The sequence below is a fragment of the Macaca nemestrina genome, chromosome 6 (genome assembly GCF_043159975.1).
Source record: "Macaca nemestrina isolate mMacNem1 chromosome 6, mMacNem.hap1, whole genome shotgun sequence".
NCBI lineage: Eukaryota > Metazoa > Chordata > Mammalia > Primates > Cercopithecidae > Macaca > Macaca nemestrina.
In genome coordinates, this window is record NC_092130.1 from 20,880,079 (window position 1) to 20,901,634 (window position 21,556).

Genomic DNA, 21,556 nt, shown 5'->3' on the forward strand with positions numbered 1-21,556 from the left:
GGATGGAGGGGAGGAGGCAGAGACAGATGTCTGTTACGCCAGAAGGAATAAAAGGAAAAACTATTGTTTTCCAAAAGAAAAGGTAGAAAAGGACTTTACCAAAGAGTAATTTTAGGATTGTTTCTAATGGCCAGCTTTATTAGAATACAGAAGACATTGATATGCTTTAAACAATTAATGAGTGGCAATTTTCATAAGATATACAGAAGAGGGGAGACAGCACAGAACTAATACAGTGACAGAGGACAAAGCAAATATCTTTGAGGGAGGAAGAGAACTCATATGCACTGAACATTTACTGGGTGCAGTACCTTGTTATGAAATTCTGTTGCTATCCTGTGAGGCAGGAACTATTGTTTCCCTCCATTTACAGGAGCAGGAACTCATGCTCAGAGAAGTGTCCAAAAAAAAAAAAAAAAACACTTAAAAAAAAAAAAGCCTCACTGATAGTTCCATGACTAGTAAGTGTGGAGCTGGGATGTGATTCCAAGTTCGCCTGATTCCAAAGCTCATGCTCTTTCTACAAGTTTGGTCTGCCTTCCAAATGCAAAATATATCCCTGCTGAAAGGTGGAGGGGTGAACAATGAGTCCCTTCTCTATTTATAGATGGAGAACAAAACCAGGCAGCCCAAAAGGGCAGAAGTGCCAAGAAGGAAAATAGTTTTTCTGGGTCCTTTATGAGGACATTTTTTACTCCCAAAATGGAGATGGTGCGGGAAAGTAAGATGGCCCATCACGGACTGCTACAGCAGCCAGGACAATGCAGCCAAGAAAGGACAATGGATTCAGCACCCAGGGGTCATTAGTGGCTTTCAAGAGGCTGCTTCAACAGAGGAGTGTGTCCAGACCTGATATTTAAAGCAGTTTACAGCAAGTAACTGGTCGAGAAATCAAGACTGCTAAAGTAGATCTACTCATTCAAGAATAGCAGTACATATAACGATATCTGCATGTTTTAAAATTACAGGGAAGCGATGAATGAAGAGGAAAGGTTAAAAAAATCAGACTTTAATAAAAATGAGTGCTTCTCTTATTTTGCAGATAGAAAAGTGCAAGAAAGACATGCCATTAAAGACAGAAATAAAAATCCAAATTAACTGGACCAGCTGAGAGTCTGGACTGGGAAACCATGAGTCTGAACCACTACAGGGTTCTTGGGGAGTTGTGTCTTTCCTGACACACTATTTGTCCACCCTTTTCTTTGGGCAACAGATGCCACTCCTGACCATATAGGTTGTCCTATAAATGGTCTGGCCACTTGTGATACTTTATTCCACTGGAAACAGCAGTCAGTTGACCTGATGTGACTCAAACTAAGCCAGCCAGTCTATCTCTCTGAGACTGGTATATGGGCACTCTAAGAGCAGTCTTCTTTCTCCACTAGATTGTGAAGCTGGAGTCACCCAAGAGAAAGGCACAAGCAGCCCCCACACGTGAGCAACACAGATTTGCAATGACCTGGGCAACGAGGATTTTTCTCTCTCTCTCAGCATCCATACATAAAATCCGAAGGAAGGATCTCTGGATGTGTGAAGGAAGCCTATTCATAAGTAGGAAAAAATGAGGCCAGTCCAAAGAAAGATGGAGAGAGAGAGAAAAACAAACAACATCCTTCAAAATTCGGAATCTAGCCAAACCGCTCCCCATCCTGGACTTTCCCGTTTTTTGGGCCATAATCAAAGAGTCCAGTTGTTCTCATTTTTAGCTGCCATAGACAAGTGAGAACATGTGCTTTTTGTCTTTCTGTATCTGGCTTGTTTCACTTAACATAATGACCTCCAGTTCCATCCATGTTGTTGGAAATGATGGGATCTCATTCTGTTTTACGGGTACATAGTACTCTTTTTTTTTTTTTTTTTTTGTATTTAAGGAAGTTTGAAGTGGGATTCTCTAGCTGGCAACCAAAATAGAGTTCACTAACATAATTCCCACTGAAGCCTCAATCAAACCTCAATAGGTTGCCCTGTGAATGGAAATTAAAATTTTGACCTGACAGAGCCACTGAGAATGAATATAATTTTTTTTTAAAAAAAGGCATGGAGCTCTGTCCTCAAGAAACTCATAGTCATGGGAAGTTTTTTGCTTTCCTGCTACAAATAGGAAATCCCTCAGAAGGGTTGATGATGTCAGTGTATGTATGTGTGGTGGGAGAGGGAATGGCAGGGGAGGCACAATCCTCTTCCAAAAGAGAAATAATAATGACCAAGCTAACTATTACACTTGACAGATACACACAGGAACCAAAGGGTAGTGTGCAAAGCTTTGTATGTTTCTCATTGAGACACATCAGCCCACCTCGAGCCCCTTGGTGGGCTTCCAGACATCTTTTCCCTCTTGCCTAGCTTTTTCTCCCTTTCTTGGGATTCCCCTTGTCCTGTTGGCCTTTTGGGCTCCTCTGCCCTCCCTCCAGGGCTCCCAGAAAAGCAGTTCCATTTACTCCCATTGGGAGCTGAAGAGAGTTGAGTCAGATTCTTTCAGGGAAGGGGGCTTTGGGCCCTTCGGTAAAACACCAAAAGCTCAGCAAATTTTGCTCTAACAATGCCATCTCTCCTCTCACAGCACCTCTTCCATTAACTACTGTATTTGGAAATGTTTGTCTCTTTTCTCTGTCTTACCAAAAGCATTTTCCCCAAAAGAGGGGTGGGAAGAAAAAGACCATTAGAGAAGGACCAGTGCTCAGGAACAGTCTTAAAACTCTCCCACAGGGCCGGCCATCAGGTGGCACAAGCTGAAGGATTCTGGGCAGTCCCTCTTCCCTCCCTCCACAAAAGCAATATGCTGTCTTATGCTTGGAACACCACTTACAAACTGTAAAGCCATGCTACACAGCTATTAGAGACCATTTTTTAAAACCCTACTCCAAAAAACTCTTTCCATACATAGTAGACCTGCAATAAGGGGGGGTTTCAAATGGAGGGATTCCATTGGTTTGTAGAATTATTTTCAAATTCAGAGGCCCCTGCACTGTCTTCCACATGCTGCTGGTGAAGAAGTGAATCGTTATAACCTTCCTGGTAGGTCATTTGGCAGTGTGCTTCAAAAGCCTTAAAAATGTTCATTTTTTTTTTCCAACCCAACAATTTTAATTCCAGAGCATGAACTAGCTCCACCATTTACCAGTTATGTGATTTAGGCTCTCTGAACCTCAGTTTCCTCATATCTAAAATGGGGATAATATCATAATCTGGTTGTAAGGATTAAATGAAATGTATGGAATGCCTTAGAATGATGTCCAGCATACGATTACATGCTATGTGTCAGCTAAATAAGTGATCAGAGAGAGAAGTAGAAATGCATCTCAGTATTGTTTTAATTGGCAAAATTTAGAAACATGTCTAATAATGGATTGTTAGCTAAACTAATTATGTGCATCCATAAGATGGAACATTACATGCCCATTTTAAAAATCATGTTTTCAAAGAATATTTGATGATATGGAAAGATGTTCATAATATATCCTCAGGCAAAAAAATTCAGGTTTTGAATAACATACACAGTATAATCTGAATATCAATATAAAAAGTAAAGAAAATACTTCAAAGTATTATTGGCAGGTATCTCTAAGTAAAGAACCTTTTCTGCAATGGAATCACCCAGGGAACTTAGTAAAACAATCCTGCTCTAGGATGCCACCCCTAGAAATTCTGATCAAATTGGCCTGGGCTATGACCTGGGCCTCAGGATTCGTATTTTTTCCACATGCTTGGATATGTTCCCCAGACTTTTTCCCCAAAGTTTTCTAAAATAAGTATGTATCACTTTTATAATTAGAAATTAAAACCACAAATGCTATTTAAAACACATTTCAGTTACCCCCGTGAGAATGGCTGACTAAGCAATTATTTCAGTGACTGGCTTACCAGACTGTTTTCTCCCAGGGAAAGCTGGAGTTTGGCAGAGGAGGGAGAAGCAATTCAGAGTATGAGTCACTGCCCTGGGGAACAGACCTAGGAGGGGCGTTAGATGGGGAAGGAGGGTGTGGGGCTCAAGGTGAGGACACTGGCCACTTGAGGGGCCAGGGCAGGGACCGAAGAGATCCTACTGACCGGCTTCACAGACTGAGCCTGGTGCACAGGCCACTCGGTTATTTATGGCCCTTCCTGTCTGAGGCCTTGCTAGGCGCCCCTTGTGATACTGGGGTTTCATTTATGTGTGTCAGCATCATGCTTTCTCTCTTCCAGCACCCCGTCTTGATAAGGGGCGGGAGGAACAGACGCAACAAGGAGAAAGGAAGCAACGGAAGGTCTTCGGCTCTAAAAAATGTAACTGACAAAGAGTCCAGGGCTGTTTGTATTTTTCTTCCTCTGTGTCTCATATTAAATGCTTTGGGTCTGATGACTGAGTTTCTCCAGCTGACATAGCATTCATTTATTTTTGCCCATTCATTCAGCAAGTCCTCCTTGAGCTCTTATTATGTGCCAAGACCTGTGCCAAGTCCTTTTCATCATTTAATTCTTATCTAGAGCCTTAAGCAAATGACTCAAGTGCTGTGATTAGCTCGCCTTTTGCAGATGAAAAATTTGAAGCTCAGGGAAGTTATAGGCCTAACGTTGCCCAGCAAGTTGTTAATCATATTATCATCATCATCATCAGAATAGCTGTTGATTATCAAGAATCTTTGTGCCAGGCACTGTACTGAAAGCTTTATACCCATGTGTCTTTAATCACTCCACCCCCGCAATAGCCCTATGAGGAAAAGTTTATTATTATTAGCCATGATTTATAGATGGAAAAGCTTAGACACAGAGAGAGAAAGTTATTCATCCAAGGCCACACAGCCATTAGGCAATAGGGAAGGATTTATACTCAATATGTCAAACTCCTGGCCTCCTATTGTTAAACCGTAAGTAATGATGCTCCCACAGCTTAGTGACTGAACTTCAGAAGTCAAGCTTGATGCCTTTAGCATGCAGTATATTTAAGACACTCATGTCAATTAAAGATGTTCATCTCAGTCTGTTTCGGCTTATTCTCAATACCTGAGATTGCTACAGCCTACAAGCCAATAATATGAGGAGCTGAAAACCTACTCCAGCCTCATTTGCTTTTTGTTGTTGTTGTTGTGGTTGTGGTTGTTGTTGTTGTTAAATTCTTATTCTCTAACTACTATTTCAAGCATGTGCCCATTATCATCCAAAGGACCACGGCAGAAGAGAATTATGGGAAGCTGAAAGAGAAGGCAAGAAAAGGGCACCTGCTGGTCGCTACGGTGGAATGTTCGAAGGGAGCAGGAGGCAGCTATTAGCATTCAGTTTAATGGTGTGTTTAGCCCCATCCATAACTGGAAGTGTGTTTACCGTTTCACATTTCCTTAGTGAGCAGGAGCCACAAATCTCATTCTCCATATTGAAAGCCAGTTAATGGTTCTAATTATGTGTTGGCTCACACTGTTCCTCAACCAAAGGATGGGACAAGGAGAGCTCCCCAGTTACCCCCAGCTGTGTGACCGGATCCCTCACACCCCGGCCTTACAGGATTAACCACTTGCTGTCCAGTGGGTCCAGATGATTCAAAGTTGCTTAGGATGTGGCCCAGGCACCCCCACACTGAAAATAAAATGGGGTCACTTCAAGCCCCAAGAACACTTCATCCCAGTGCTTCCCATTTAAATGGCACATTACGAGCTGTTGATCCACACAGCAGTCTGCAATGTTGTCAAGCTCCATTGCCCACATCCTGCAAATGGAGATACTGAGATAAAGGTACACCACCTGGAATGTGAATTAGCCACTTCCTATGAGGGAATGGAAAAGTTCCTAACCACAAGGAATTCGCTAAATCTCTCCCCAAACCTTCTTCCTCTGCCCCAGTGGTTCTCAAGCCTAGAAGCCCATCAGAATCACCTGGAAAGCTCTGGCACCATCTCAGATCAAGTGCATCAACAGTTTTGCGGGTGGGGACCAGGCATCTCTATTTCATGAATGCTCCTCAGGGGATTCAGCTGGGCAGCTGGGCATGAGAACCATGGCTGTGACCCCTCCACCATCTCTCACAGCACCTCATTTATGAATCTGACATTTCACCCCTTCTGCCAAACGGATTCTTCACTAAGCCAGAGTTCCCATTAGATAATATGACTAAGTGGTTAGCACGGGGATGCTGAGGCCTGACTGACCTGGGTTTGAATCCCATCTCTGCTACTTCCTGGTTGTGGACTTAAGACAGGCGAGTTAAACATACCTGGCTGTAATCTCATTATCTGCAAACCAGGAGTGGCAATAGTGGCTACCTTATAGGGCTGTCAGGAGAATGAAGTTCCTGGCACACAATTAGTGCCTCATAATAAATGGTAGCTATCACCATACATAACCATGGCCTAAGCTATTTCTTACAGAAGATGAAGAGAAGAAAGACTGTTCTGGGTCAGTGTGTTTCATGATGGGCAAGTGTGGTAATGCCCAACTTTATATTCTCAAAACCCAGTTTTTCAACACGCATTGAGAGGGTGATTTTTCCCCTTGTTCAATTAGAGAGAGGCCTAACAGCAGCAAGAACTATACACTGGATACTTCAAGGAGATGAACAGTTTGGAACAACCTTGCCCGTCTTCTTTTTGAGAAAAACACTAAAGTCTGAGTATTCAGAACATCCAGATGCAAACAAAAAAGTAGGAAAACAAACAAAAACCAAAATACCACCAGTTATCTGGCTTGGAACAACATAGATAGATTCAGATCATTGCTCTGATTTTCCATTTTCCACGTGTGCATACAGATTCCTCACAGACAGCAATTAACATGCATTTTGTGCTTGTTGTATGCCAGGGCCATATTGTTTTCTTCTACAAACTGTCTTATGTATTTATTTATTTATTTATTTTAATTTAATTCAATTTTAATTTTTTTTTTTTTTTCTGAGACAGAGTCTCACTCAGTCACCCAAGCTGGAGTGCAGTGGCGCAATCTCAGCTTACTGCAACCTCCACCTCCTGGGTTCAAGTGATTCTCGTGCCTCAGCCTCCCAAGTAGCTGGAATTACAGGCACGCGCGCTACCACTTCCAGCTAATTTTTGTATTTTTAGTAGAGACGGGGTTTCACCATATTGGCCAGGCTGCTCTCAAACTCCTGGCCTCAAGTGACCCACCTGCTTCGGCCTCCCAAAGTGCTGAGATTACAGGCATGAGCCACGGCACCTGGCCTCAAACTGTCTCATTTAATTCTCATATCAGGTCCTTGGATAGAGGCTATTTTATGTAAGAAATCAAGGCTCAAATAGATTAAGTAACTTGTCCAAGACTACACAGTAAGCAGTAATATTGGGACTTACACTCTACAGGCCCCACTCTTAACCAATCTACTGTCCTACTCCCAGGTTTTAGTCCGGCAGGGTAAATACATGATGATTATTCCATGGCCAACACATTGCAGTCTTAAGTGCAACAGGCTCCAATTCCCAATGTCCAGCTCTGCAGCCTATCACCTCTCCTCATTCCCTGCACCTGATTTGTTTGAAAGGTTTTTGGGAAATAATAACAGCATCTTTGCCAGGAGTGTTGGAGTCCCACAGAAATATCAGGTAATCCGAAACCCCTCAAGCATCATAAAGTCAGCTTAAGAAGCAATATCACAACCTTTGCTTCCAAGACTTTTCAAAGCTTTTTCCTACTTCTGATTGCACTCCATCCTCCAAATAAGCATGTAGATAGATGTGTTCTCATGTTAAAGAAATGATAAGTTCAACAAGAAGGGGTGAAAACTAGGGCCAGAAAAGAAGTCAAGCATTTCTGCTCCTAGTTTCTCTCTCTCTCTCTCTCTCTCTCTTTTTTTTTCTTTGCCTCTAGTTCACATCTTTAGGGAGGCAATATAATATGTGTTAAAATGAAAAACAGATGGCACATGTGCCGCTAGACATTCTACTTCACCCCTTGCAGACATTACTAATTGATCTCTGCACTCTTCTCCACCAATTTGGACATTGCTTCAATATTCTTCTCAGCTAAGGGCTCCTGGCAGCAACTGCCAATCGATGCCCACACGGCAGAAAATGCATATTTTATCCATGGTATAGTAATTAAGAACATATACTTTGGAGTCAGTCAAACCTAGATTAGAATCCCAGGTCTGACTGTGTGACCATGGACTTGTTACTTGACTTTCTGGACTTTAGTTTTCTTATCAGTAAAATAAAGATGATCATACCTTCTTCACAGAGCTATCATTAAAAGCAGATGAGAAATGCCTGTACAGCTCTGGGCTTCTTGCCTGGCACAAAGAGGGCCCTTTGTAAATGGTATTCATCCATCCATCCATCCCATTCCTTAATAAATATTTTTAGGGGCATTACCATGCACCACTCTGCTGGGAACTGGCACTACAGAGGCAGGCAAATAAGATAAAGTGGCACATTCTGGTGGAGAGAGCAGTTTTTGGTGAATAATTTTTTATCAAATAATTTCAGCTTGTGATAAGTGGTATGAAAGAAAAGATTTGAGTGATGAAGCAAAGAACACCAGGGTGGGGTGGAAAGCAACACGGGGCCTCTTAGACACCACAGAAAGTTTCATCCCTCTCAAGTGCCAGTTCTTGAATCCCTGGCAGAGCAGAAAACAAGTGGAAATGGGACTGAGTGGTGTTCTGACGCACTGTGATGGCAAAGGAGGCAGGTTAGTCATAGTGCTTCTCCCCGCCATCCCCAGTCCTCTCTGTTTTTGATTGGCTCTATCCCGAGATAAGAGAAATAGCAGAAAATTCAGCACTGGATTCATGGGCTCTGACAAGGCCCCTTTTAGGTCCCAGCTAATCTGCTGCAATCAGCCTGCAATATTTAGAGCAGACCCAGCTACCCCAGCAAATCAGCCCTGGACCCCTGGGGACCCATCTTAACACATGTCCTCCTTCCTCTCTCATTCCCCTCCCCTCCCCCGCCCCTACTCCTGCCTCCGTAAGTTCCTCCCTCCACTTTCCCCTACGCTCCTCCCTCTGCTTCCCCTTGCCTGTGGGTGCAGAGCCCACTGAGGCCTTGGGTGGAGCCGTCTATCCCCCTTGACAACTACTTGAGGCTGCACTGGATTTCATTACCTGACTATGAGCTTCACAGAGACAGAGCCAAGAATCATTGCCTGGGAAGAAAACATCTCTGAAGAGGTTATAGGTCCGGGAGCCACCAAAGCATGACTTTAAGGATATGTGTGCTTTCAAAGCAGGGCAGACTCAAATAATTATAACCTGCACATATAGGATGCTTGATGAATCATCTTCATGATGTCCATCTTCCCAGCAATGTTGAGAGGCATTAGGCAGGTGATGACACCAGAAGCTCAGTAGTATCAGGGGTCTTTCCCAGGGCTGCTTAGCTGCTTAGCCAGTCAGAGAGAGACCCAGGACTAAAACCTAGGTTTATTTCAACACCCGCCTCACTGCAATGCAGTTTTCTCCCTCTGTATCAGTCAGAGTTCTCCAGAGAAACGAATCAGTAGAATACAATAGACTATATATATATCTATATATGTATATATGTATGTATATAGATATATAGAGAGAGAGAGAGAGAAAAAAAGATTTATTTTCAGAAACTGGCTGACACAATTGTGGCAGCTGGTAAGTCCCAGACCTGTAGGGTAGGCCAGGAAGTTGGTAATTCAAGTAAGAGTTGAAGTTGCAGTCTCGAACCTGAAATCCATAGGACAGGCCAGCAGGTAGGAAACTTGGGCAGGATATCTAGGCTACAGTCTTAATGCTGAATTTCTTCTCTAGAAAACTTCAGTTTTTGCTCTAAGCTTTCAACTGATTAGATGGGGTTCACCTACAATATGGAGGGTAATCTGCTTTACTTAAAGTTAACCGATTGCAGATGTTAATCACATTTACAAAATACCTTCACAGAGACATCTAGACTAGTGTTTGACTAAACCACTGGGTACTGTGGTTGAGCTAAGTCAATACATACAATAAACATCCTTAGAACATTTTCATACATCATTGCACTTAATCCTTATAATAACCTGTGAAGGAGGTTGTTGACATTATCCCCATTTTACACATGAGAAAACCAAAGCTCAAGAGAAAAATAACCCACCTGACCTCGCATAGCTCAGGAAACTGCCTCCTATTACAGAGACTTCTCAGGGTCCTAAGGATAAAGTATTGGCGCCTGCATTTGGCATAAACGCATCAGAGCTTACACACACTGCAATGCTCTTCAGCCGGCATTCAAGCAGTTCTTCAGTTACTTAGAGATATCTCTCTGGGCCTTCTTCAAGTCAATTAAGGGATAGGAGTAGGCTCTTTCTGGAAGGATACACACAAAACACGGAAGGTAAACCAGGTGGCTGGGGGGCAAGAAAAGGAAAAGGACTTTTTACCATATATTCTTTTGTGCCTTTGAAAATGTGAAACATGTGAAAGTGTTGGTTATTAAGTTAATGAAATTAAAATAAAACAATAAACAAATGAATTAATTAAAAGGAACCTACAAGGATCTCAGACTCATGAGCGCATCATTGCACTTTGCTTTGGACACAAGAAAGATGAGGCAGATGCAGCAGCCACCATGTTGATCAACACTCAGCTCTCAATGACTTCTGGCTTCTTTCAAAAATCAAAACCACCCCCAAAGAATGAGGATTCACCACCATTGAGGATATTCAAAGAACGTGCTTCAGGCTCTGAAAAATATTCCAAGAGGAGTTTGAAAATCCTTTTGAGCCAAAGCAGTATCACTGGAGAAAGTAAACATTACCCTCAAGGTGATGCTTTAAGGAAGAACTCACTAGACTGTATTACTTCCAGTTTCATTCTTTTTCTTTCTGTTTTTGCTTTCTCCCCTTTTTTTATCCATCACATAACAGCCTTCAAGTGCCTGATCAACTACTATGTGAAAGAAGAATTAGACCAGGAATTGTGAAATCACATCCCTTCCCAGTCCAGGCAGGTAACATAAATATACGAAGTTCCCAGGGAGTGAACAGCAGGAAGTTGTAGGGCTACAGGAAAAGAGCTGTGCCTGCCCACCCAAAGCACCCACAGTCAACCACATTTAATTTATTGTGTTGGGTAACGACCTTGTCGATTCAGATTTGGTCATAGTCTACCAGTTTATCCCCACTGAATGTTTACTCCCACTGAATTAGGCTTTCCCTTCATGGATAAGAGAGAACTGAAGCCAGCAGAGTTACAAGGAGGAAGACTTCAGATCATTACGAGAACTAATAAACGAACAATGGGAGATACTCAGCAATGAAGTGATTAGCTAACAGAGGCATGAGTTTCCTATCACTGGGAGGTATTTAAGGACATAAGTTGATTGTATGCTGGCTGTGTAGCTGAAGGAGGTTCAAGCATCCAATGAATTGATGATCTTTAAATTCCTTTCCTACCTAGAGACTGATAAACGGCAGACTCAGGAATACTCACATCTAATTAGTGTCAATTCACAATGCTTCCTCTTTTCTTCCTACTTCCCTTCCATTTCTAACAACCAAAAATTCTTCATAGTGTTATGCATTTTTTACATTTGTTAAAAGGAAATGGGAGACTTTTTCCTTCCTTTTTTCTGTGATACTTCTCTTTTTTCCCTTCTTTCTTGACTCTCTTTCTTTCTCCCTATCTCTCTCTCTGTCTCCTTCCCCTTCTGCCTCCCTGCCTATTCTGCTTATAGCCCTAGGAATTTTTTTAGGAAATCATTCTCAGTCATGTGGTTTGGATGGCACTATACTTCCTGCTCCAGGATTGGATTATGTGATCCAGGCCTATCCAATCTCCGTAGTTTCACCCTCTTGGCTACAGTGATTGGTTTGGGAATGAGCATATGAGATAAGATGGTACAATCAGAGTGAATACAAGGATTTATGTGGTAGCTTCAGGAAGACAACCCTCTTTTCCACTAGAATTGGACATGAAAGATGCAGACATGGAGACACTGGCAGCCCTCTTGCCGCCATGCTGAGACTGAGAATGAAGCCCAGACAACTGAAAGAGAGAGAGACTGGATTTGGAGTCTCTGGATCAAACGTTCTCTGAATTGTTTTGTCATGTAAGATAATTAATTTCCTATTTTGCTAAAGTCATCTTGAATTGAGGTTTCTGTCATTTATAACCAAAATCATTTCAACGAATACCATCTGCCAGCAGCAATGTGCACCTCAGATTTGAAAGAAATCGCAGTCTTCCAAAATTCCCCATGAAAATGCAAATACTTTTGACAGAAAGACTTATGTAAGCAGTAGAATTTAAGAATTATAAACATGGCAGTAGCCTCAAAAATTTCCTTTGGGAAACCACTAATGGTTTTCAAGTTTTATTGCAACAACAGAACCTTTTTCAAAGAAAGTCATACACAGAACTCTAATATATACATATGTCTTTAGCGCCAGTTCCACTGTGTAAAACTTGTCATGGGAGTTTTGTTAGGTACATATTGTGTCCACTGACTAGAGTGCTTTTCCTATTCACTGCTTCCCCCAACTCACCCTAAGCCAGTTTACTAAACAAACTCCTACTGCCCTCTGGATAATTTAAATTAAATGTCACTTTAAGATGTCTTCTCTGATGTCTAGGGTTCAGTGCCCCTGTAATGTGCCCCCATATCACCTTGTCCTTTCCCCCATAGCACATATAACACACAGGCACAATCTCTCATCCTGATCTGCCTGCCCACCTGGAAGTCAGCTCTGGGGGTACAAATTGGGTCTTACGCATTGTTGTGTATGACATATATCATGCCTATAACTATAGGCTGAATAGTGGCATTAATGAATAAACAAATAAACAAATGGGATTGTGTGCCCCGGATGCAGAAGTCATCTGCTTCTTCAGATCTGAGTTCATAGTTTAACCTCGACTCAGAGGCTGAGGGATAGGGAGGCACAGTGATACGCAGTCTTCCCTACTTTCCCCACAAACTATCCTTCCCCACTGGCCTTTCTCTGTTTTTAATGATTCTACTTTACAACTTTATATCTTTGAGTTAAGGGATAGCAGTGACTTCTCTAAGCATGAGTACACTTTGAGTGAGTGACATCAAATCCTGCTAGAATGTAAGCTCCATGAAAGCAAGCATTTGTTTCTGTATTGTACACTGATGTATTTTTTTTTTACACTGAACAGTGCCTGGCATATCACAGGGACTCTATAATAATTTGTCGAATAAATGAATGAATCAGAGGGCATTCAAGTCAGAAGAGAACTTGAAGAGTAGATTGTTTAATAATTTCCAAAGGACTGTGTTCTGAAAGGCTAATATGTTGACAAAATAAGAGTTTTATGTCCACAGAAGTGTCTGAACTACTGCATATAATTTCCTCATTTTAATGATTCACAATGCACATTAAATTATTAAGACTAATAATTTATGTGGTAAAATACCTATGTAAGCTTGTTTAGCTTTGAGTTTTCTAAATTTATTTGGCCAGAAAACACTTTTTTGTTTGTTTGTTTGTTTGATAGCTTTAGCATAATACCAGTTGACATCCCATAGAACTGATGTTCCAAAAACACACTTTGGGAAATGCTACCCTAGACTAATGTGCTAATTTTTCAGTGGAATCATAATGGTTTACAACGGTGTAATGTTTTATATTTCAAGTGATTGCCTTGTTACTAACTCCTTTAAGCCTCACGAAGCTCTAAGAGATCACTCAGATAACATCCCTATTTTGGAGACAAGGAAATAGAGGTCTGGAGGGGTTAAGGGATTTGCTCAAAGTCACACACCTAGTTAGTGACAGAGATGAGAAAAGAATCCAGGTCTTCTATTTATCCGGTCATCACCAATTAACACCTTAACAGGTGTCTATCTCATCTTTTTTCCATATCAGAAAGTAAGTTGAAAGCAACTTATTTTTCCAAGAAACCCAAATTGTTTTTGCTAGAGAAAGACAGAAATATTCAAAAACATGAGAATTCTTGTTGAGAATTTGCATTGATTGTTCTCCTTGTCAACAACCTCAAAATATTAAGGATAACCCCAAGCATCCTGCTTGCCCTTACTGTCAGCCACGTGCATTCGTCCAGCCCAGAAGTGGCACATTCACAGCCCACATACCGTCATGGCCCCCTTCTTTGATTGTAACAGTCATGGCTAATTTATTACCAACCACTGAGGCCAGGCACGACGAAAGATTTTCTCAGTCAAGCACTTCAGGGGCCACTATCCAAAGATCAGAGCTGGCCCAGGCTGAAGCCTGTTTAGTGCCTTTGATTTCTCTTTCTACATTGTTCCACCTCTCATTTCCACCATTCCTTGGCTAATGGAGTCTATAAATTTACTCCTCACAGTGTCAAGTGTTCCTTTTTATATTTGTCTGGAGTACATATATCTTAATTTCACAAGAACTCAATGATACATATACAAGTGAAAGTGTTTTGGAAACAAGAAGTTATACTTTGAAAGACACTATTATGGTATTATAGCTCTTTTAGTTCACCTGTCTAGACTAGAAATGGAATGTTTTATCTGTTTTCTATTTCAAATTTTGGTTCGTTTGTCCTAACTACTGAATTCTTCATCCCAAGTGGCCCCCTTTCAATATGTGTTTTAAAGCTAAATGGAGCATCACTTAAAATAGGTCTTTGGTTAGTGTAGCTTTAGGTACTATACTATTTACAAATGTTTCACGTAAAGGAAAGAGTACCTAAGAAAAAAGTTGAGAAGCAAACAACGCTCAGTTTAACTTCAACTATCTTAGTCTGTTTGAGCTTCTACAACAAAAACTCCCGAAAGTAGGTGGCTTATGAAAAACATGAATTTATTTCTCATAATTCTAGAGGCTGGGAAGTCCACAATCGAGGCACTGGCAGATTTGGCATATGATAAGGGCCCATTTCCCTTGTTCATAGACAGCTGTCTTCTTATTGTAACCTAATCTGGAGTAAGGGGTGAAGGTCCCTTCAGGCTTCTTTTATAGAAGGCACTAATCCCATCACCTAATCACCTCCCAAAGCCTCACCTCCTAATATCACCTTGGGGGTTAGAATTTTAATGCATGAACTTGGGAGGCACACAAACATTCAGACCATAGCACTAACTATCATTAAATTTGGTACTACCTTTAGATCCAGGCACAAGGGGCCCTGCCCAGGTTCCTGCACTTTAGAGAGGCCTGTTTGTTCCTCCTCTGACTATACCTTTCCTTATGGAGTGAGGACTCTCAGGGCCCAAGGAAACATGTGCACCCAGAGCCTGCACCCATCTTCTTCATACTAAGTACCCAGCTCCCTGGAATTGCCTGACTTAATGGCCTTGAGTTCACTTCTGAGGACCAGGCAGACCTCTTCCCCAGGGCCCACCTTTCTGACGAGGTGTGGATGGAGATTGGATGTGGGATTGGGATATCCACTTGCCTGCACTTGAGGTCCCTGTGGTATAAGATAGAGCTGGGAGTGAAAAGGGAAGGAGGTGGCACCAAGTGAGACTCATCTTACCCTTCCATGTTCCGTCAGAAACATCCACCTGAGGCATCCAAGAATTCACAATTCAAATCTGGCCTTCCAGAGAGTCATGAAGTCCTACTTGTCAAGGTAGAAGGATCGACTATATTTTAATTTAACAGTTTTCTGGCTTTATTTACACATTTTAAATATTCATACATATGTAAATAGGTCTCTCTATTAGTCTTACTCTGGGCTCCACAAACCTTAACATGGATATGATTGCACTTTTTGGTCATTTTAGTTCTCAAAGCAGCCTTATCTAACTTTCTGTTATGTGATCCATGATTCAAGGTCAACCTGATGTACAATCCTAATTCTAATCTAATCATCATGATGATTCTGTCTCCACATTCCACTCAAACATTCATTTACTCACTGAACAGCCAGAAGTTTCTTCAGCTTTATGACTTTATCAGTTTAAAGTTTACTAAATGATTTGTCTTTTTTCAACCACATGATATAATATAGGTAGAAGTGCTGGTAAACTGGAAAGTGCTGTTCAAATGTATTTTGATTTTTATTTCAATCTTTCAAAAAATTCTTACAGAAAGAAAAGGCTGTAATTTCTCACTTCACTGTATGACTAGGTTTATGGATATTTAATTTGTGATTCTAACCAAAAGCATGAGAAATGAATGGCTTTTACAACACCCTGGTTTACCCGTGTTTTTTCAATGAATTTGTTTTTTGGGGGTCCCAATTACTGAAGACACACACTTGCTTAAAGTAAACGATTTTAATTTAACATGACTCAGGAGGATGTGCACAAAAGCCACAAATAACACTAGCAAATGCATATCCTTTGTATATTTCTACCTTTCCAAATTGTCTCCAAACATCTGGCCAGGGGCTCAACTTTCCCTGAAGCCTGGAGGCATATCAAAGCTGGGGAGAGCTCATCACTGCCAATCCAATCAATCAAAACCAACTAAGTGGCCATGTGAGTTTCCAGGGGCCAGCAGACTTTGCAGATTATAAGAAGAGACTAGGAGGAAAGGAGAAGGAAAAACCTTCCCTAAAGTGTTACTTCCTGGTTATCCAGACAGTGAAGCACAGGCATAATAGAAAACCAGAGAGGACAAAAAATGTATTCCAGTTTATGGTTCCTACCTGCTTCTCCCTCTACACCCTTTAACACAGACATTTACAAGCAGGCCATGGACTGGAAAAAATGCCATTCTCAGAACCAGTCTATTTATCTCTTAGGGCTCTTGCTTGCAGAGATGTACTTAGTTTACACATTTTTGTTGAGTAGCTACTATGTGCCAGGTTCTATTCCAAGTACCTGGAATAGTGGTGAATAAGATGAATAAAGTCCTGCTCTCATGGAACTTAAATTTAGTAAGACAATTCTACTTTGTAAAGAATATCCTCTTTGAGATTCCTTCCCCAAATCCTCACTTCTCCACCTCTAATTCTTCCTGTGAAACTTTGGACAGGTACCAGACAATAAATAAACTAACAAAGGAAAACGTAAGTTTATATTGTAAGTAGTATCAAGGAAATAAACCAGGTGGTGTAATAAAGTGTGACTACAGGGAACACTCTATTGCCCTGGTGGTCAGGGGAGGCATCTCTGAGGATGTAACATTTGAACTGACATTTGGATTAAAAAAAAACAGACAGGCAGCCCTCTGGGGTGGAGCCCTTTCAGAGAGGCTGAGCCTGACTGCCCTCCTCTTTGTCTACTCAGCCCACGGGAAAACCCATTTATCTTGCCCCACAAATGATATAAGTGCTGTTGCTCCTCCTGCCACCCTGTCTCCTAGCCCCACCATCACTGTCATTTCCAGCCAGCCTCCAGCTTTCAGCATCTTCTAGGCAGAGGAACGCATCCCAAATACCTCCACCATTTACTCTTGCAGCTCTTTTATTTGACTGGAAGTAGTAGTGGTGGTTGGAGAGAACTACTCACTCCCAAGACATCCCTTCATTTAATTTTATCTTTAAATGTCTGGTTTTCTTTCTCTTACACAGCATGGATGTGAATGATGGACATGAGGGACCATTTTTGCTCTCTCTCTCAGAAACTTCCCAAGGATATGTCTAGCATCTATGTTTTCCAGAAAGGATGGGTGCTTAACAATCACTGACCTCTGTTCTGGGGACTCAGTGAAGCCTCTAAGAATGTGATGAAAGTCAATTTAACAACCTGTATATTAGTCCATGAGCTTAAAGACAGTCATCTCCAAGAAGCAAGATCTTTCTTCTCCAGGAAAGGTGGCTTCCCATGAAGATAAGCTTGTTGACTTCATTGGGCAGGGAGGTTCTTCTTACAAGCCCCCTTTGAGGGCTACTGCCATCTCTGCAGGCAAGAATGTCATTTTACATTAGTAATGTCTGCTTTGAGCTTAGGAGGGAGAGTTGAGGTACAAGTGCTGCTGTGTATTTGCTATTCCTGGACTAAGTAAGAGCTTACATGTGTAAAGACCTCATATAGAAAGAGCCTCAGTAAGTGCTAACCTCCTGTTGGACCATAATGAACTCCCTTCTAGACGAGCATGAGAATATAAACCACATCACTGTACATTATTCTGCATTATTCACATTAATGAGATTTGCTTAAATTAGACAAATATAAATGTGCATATATTTTCAGCCTTGCTTCAGGGCAAATGTGTTTGGGGGCATTTTATCTGCAGAATTGGACATGATCCAATTCTAGGCTTTGCCAGATATTTACTTAGGGAAAATTGAAAATTATTCTTTGCTATATACACTTTCCAATGAGATCGACATTCCTTCAAGACCAGTGAGGTTGCCTCAGCCCACCAACCCATGAACGTGCACCATTGCCTGGACCTGAGGTCGCATGGCCCCAAGAGCATCCAACCAATCAGAGCTCAGCATCAAGTTGGCTACCTGCCAAGCACAGATACCCAGAGATGTTTGTTCATACCCATGATCCAAAACCAGGCCTTATCTCTAGTCTTCGTGAATGGCATACTTAATAAGCTACATAAGTCCATTTAAAAGGTTAACCCATGGTTAATGATCAACAATACAATAATATGATTATAACCCATTGTGTAAATGTCTACAAGTGGGAGAGAACTTAACAAGGGCAGAACATTAAAATCAAATTATGCAAAGAGAAAACAAAATCAACTTTATCTGGAAAAAAAAAATCAGCTTGCCTTATTTGCCTTATGCCTGACTTTTATATGGGTCTTGCTAGCTCTAGAGAGGCTTCTGAGCTCCAGGGTAAGGGAGAAAGACTTGCGTTTTATTCATTCCATTATTTCTTGCCAGACAGCAAAGTGAAAGGCATGTTTTGATTACTACTGACATTCAAAATCTGGACAAGGGTGACAAATCTAAAGTAAGTAATCCTGAGATCTTATGCTATCAGAAGGGAGAATTGGTTTAAAGATCATGTGGTCCAACTCCATGGTCAAATCCAGAGAGGTGAAGTGACTTCTCCAAAGCCACACAGCTAGTGAATGGCCAAGCAGGACCAGCGTTCTGGGACCCAGACTTCTAGTCAAATGCTACTTCCTGAATACACTGTACTTCTCTGGGTATATTTTTGAAATGTTTTTTAGTTAATAGACTTCATTTTTTAGAACAGTTTTCCATTTCCTGAAAAATTGAGCAGATAGTACAGAGAGTTCCCATATACAGTCCCCTACCCCAACACCGCTTTCCCTGTTATTAACATCTTGCATGAGTGTGGTACATTTGTTATAATTAATGAATCAATATTGATACATTATTATTCAGTTCATAGTTTACATTAGAATTCACTCTGTGTGCAATATGGGTCTATGAGTTTTGACAAATGTGTGACATCATGTATCTACCATTATAGTATTACATGTAATATGATACTTCAATTGCCATATGATGTTTCACTGCCCTAAAATCCCCTGTGTTTGATTCTTCATCAATTGTCCTTCTTGGGCATCATCAGGACTCTCTTGATGGAAGCCCAGGCCCTAATATTTTTCATGCGTTCCAATTTCTTGCTAGAAAGATGTTCCTCTAAGTTAATACAAAAGTCACAAAATATTTCATCACCTCTCTGGGTTTCGTGTTCCTCCCAACTTAGGGGCCATAGGGTTTGAATCACTGCTACGACTTCTGAATGGACCTGCTTCTGGAGATGAGCTCTCCCCCATTCCCAGGAGAGATACCCTGGACAGCATCCATGAGAGCCACCTGCCGAGCCAGGGTGAGCACCTCCTAGAACCTCATTTCTAGAACTCAATCTTTCGTTATTTCAGATACACTTGCCGCTTTGTAAATGCTATCTTTCCAGAAGAGAAAAAGAAACAGCTTCTGTACAGCATATTAAAAGAAGCAGCCCCTGTATTAATCAAATTAATGAGGAAGAAAATCAATAAAAGTAATTATCACAAATAAACGTAAGAAAATAAAGAACTTCTTTGCTCAATTGTTCACTTTGCCACTAGGTGTTTCAACTTCAGAGAACCATAATTTAAGTGAGGTACAGGCTGCATAAATGAGTACAGCCTAGAAAGGCATGGGCGTGATGATTCCTAAAAATAATCATGCCAAAGCTGGGTAAGAAACCAGGCACACCTCATACCCACTCCAAGAGTGAGCTTGAACTGATGCAAGTTTTCAGAGAAGCAATTTGGCAGTATCTATTAAGAGACAAGAAAATATTTATACTCTTTCATCCAGAAATTCAATTTCTAGAGAATTTATCTTAGAGATAATCAGAGAGGTACTCAATAATTTTGGAGAAAAAAAATGTTTCATAGTTTTGTAGTACAATAGAAAAGGGGAAAAAAGGAAACAGCCCAAACATCTAACAATGGGGAGGTAGTAAGATGCTCTTGGTGGTTTCCTGCTAACCACATCCTAATGCCTTTGCTGTTTGAGAGATGGACCCCAGTGGGGACACTTAATGGGAGTCACGGCCTTACTTCTCACTACAGAATCAAATGGAGCAATGCTTCCTACTCTCTGTCCCCTTGTAGGTAAAGTAAGACACATCACTTAGACTTGGTCAGCAAGAGGCCCCTATTCAGAACATTGAAACCTAAGTATAGAAAACAAAAATTCCAGGGACAGATTGTTTTTTTTTGGTCAGCCCTGGCTAGGGGTCCCACTGCTGAGCCTATCTTGATTTCTGTCCCTTTTGTTAGCCTATTTTTCCTTGCCTCCCATAGATCCTATAGCTACCTAATATGATTCCAGTAAATTCATCTTTTGCTTAATATAGCCAGTGTTGTTTTCTGTGGCTTACAAACAAAAACTCTGACAGACACAAAGAATGATCACAAATATTATGAAACATCTATTGAATATAATAATATTAATCTATCAAAATCCATGTTTTCAACACATGTTTAAAGACATGGAAAAACAACATCGAATCCTATATAGATCACAGTTCTATAAATCTATGTACATCTAGATCATTATGATATCTATAAATCCAATCTGTGTGTGTGTGTGTGTGTGTGTGTGTATGTATGTGTGTGTTTAAAATACTGAAGGAAAACACACATATATGTTAACAGCTCTTTTATCTAAGAGGGATCAAAGGTGCTATAGGATGTTTCCTCTACCATCTAAGCCATTTTATCTTCAAAACTAGCTTATCTATTGCCTCCTCCAAAAAGCCTTCCTCACCCTGGCTTAGGCCCCCTCCTCTGTGCTTTGAGAGCCCCTACTACATCCTCGTATCACAGCACTGAACTGTAGTTATCTCTTTAATTTACCTGTGTCCCTGACCATTGTTCGTTTGTTTGTTTGTTTTTGAGATGGAGTCTTGCTCTGTCACCCAGGCTAGAGTGCAGTGGCACAATATCAGCTCACTGCAACCTTTGCCTCCCAGGTTCAAGTGATTCTCCTGCCTCAGCCTCCTGAGCAGCTGGGATTACAGGCGCCTGCTACCGCACCCGGCTAATTTTTGTATTTTTAGTAGAGATAGGGTTTCACCATCTTGGCCAGGCTGGTGTCGAACTCTTGACCTTGTGATCCACCCTCCTTAGCCTCCTAGAGTGCTGGAATTACAGGCACGAGCCACCGCGCCCGGCCAATCCCTGACCATTTTTTATTGCCCATTCTTTCCTTTGTGCCTCACATAGTGCCTGCTCATGGTAGAAATTCAATGAAAATGTGTAGAATAGATACATGCAAGAATTATTGTCATGGTAAGAAAAAGATGATGTTATTAAAAAGAAAGGGCTGGGAACAGAAGGTATTCAG

General features: G+C 41.3%; 1 protein-coding gene across 9 annotated transcripts in view; it reads right to left on the reverse strand.

The window, feature by feature from the left end:
- The window catches only part of LOC105482348 (uncharacterized), a 188,425-nt gene that overhangs the window by 22,107 nt on the left and 144,762 nt on the right, over nt 1-21,556 (reverse strand). For 6 of the 9 annotated variants that reach the window (XR_011624522.1, XR_011624519.1, XR_011624521.1 and 3 more), the window contains one exon: nt 8,960-17,675. The exons of 2 other annotated variants lie outside the window; for them this stretch is intronic. Coding sequence is in view for 3 of the 7 variants with exons in the window: in XM_071098127.1 (XP_070954228.1) it covers nt 17,543-17,675 (133 nt within the window). In the remaining 4 variants the exon portion in view is untranslated. Of the gene's footprint in view, nt 1-8,959; nt 17,676-21,556 lie in introns of those variants that run through there. One more of the 9 variants, XR_011624517.1, reaches the window with a different exon arrangement.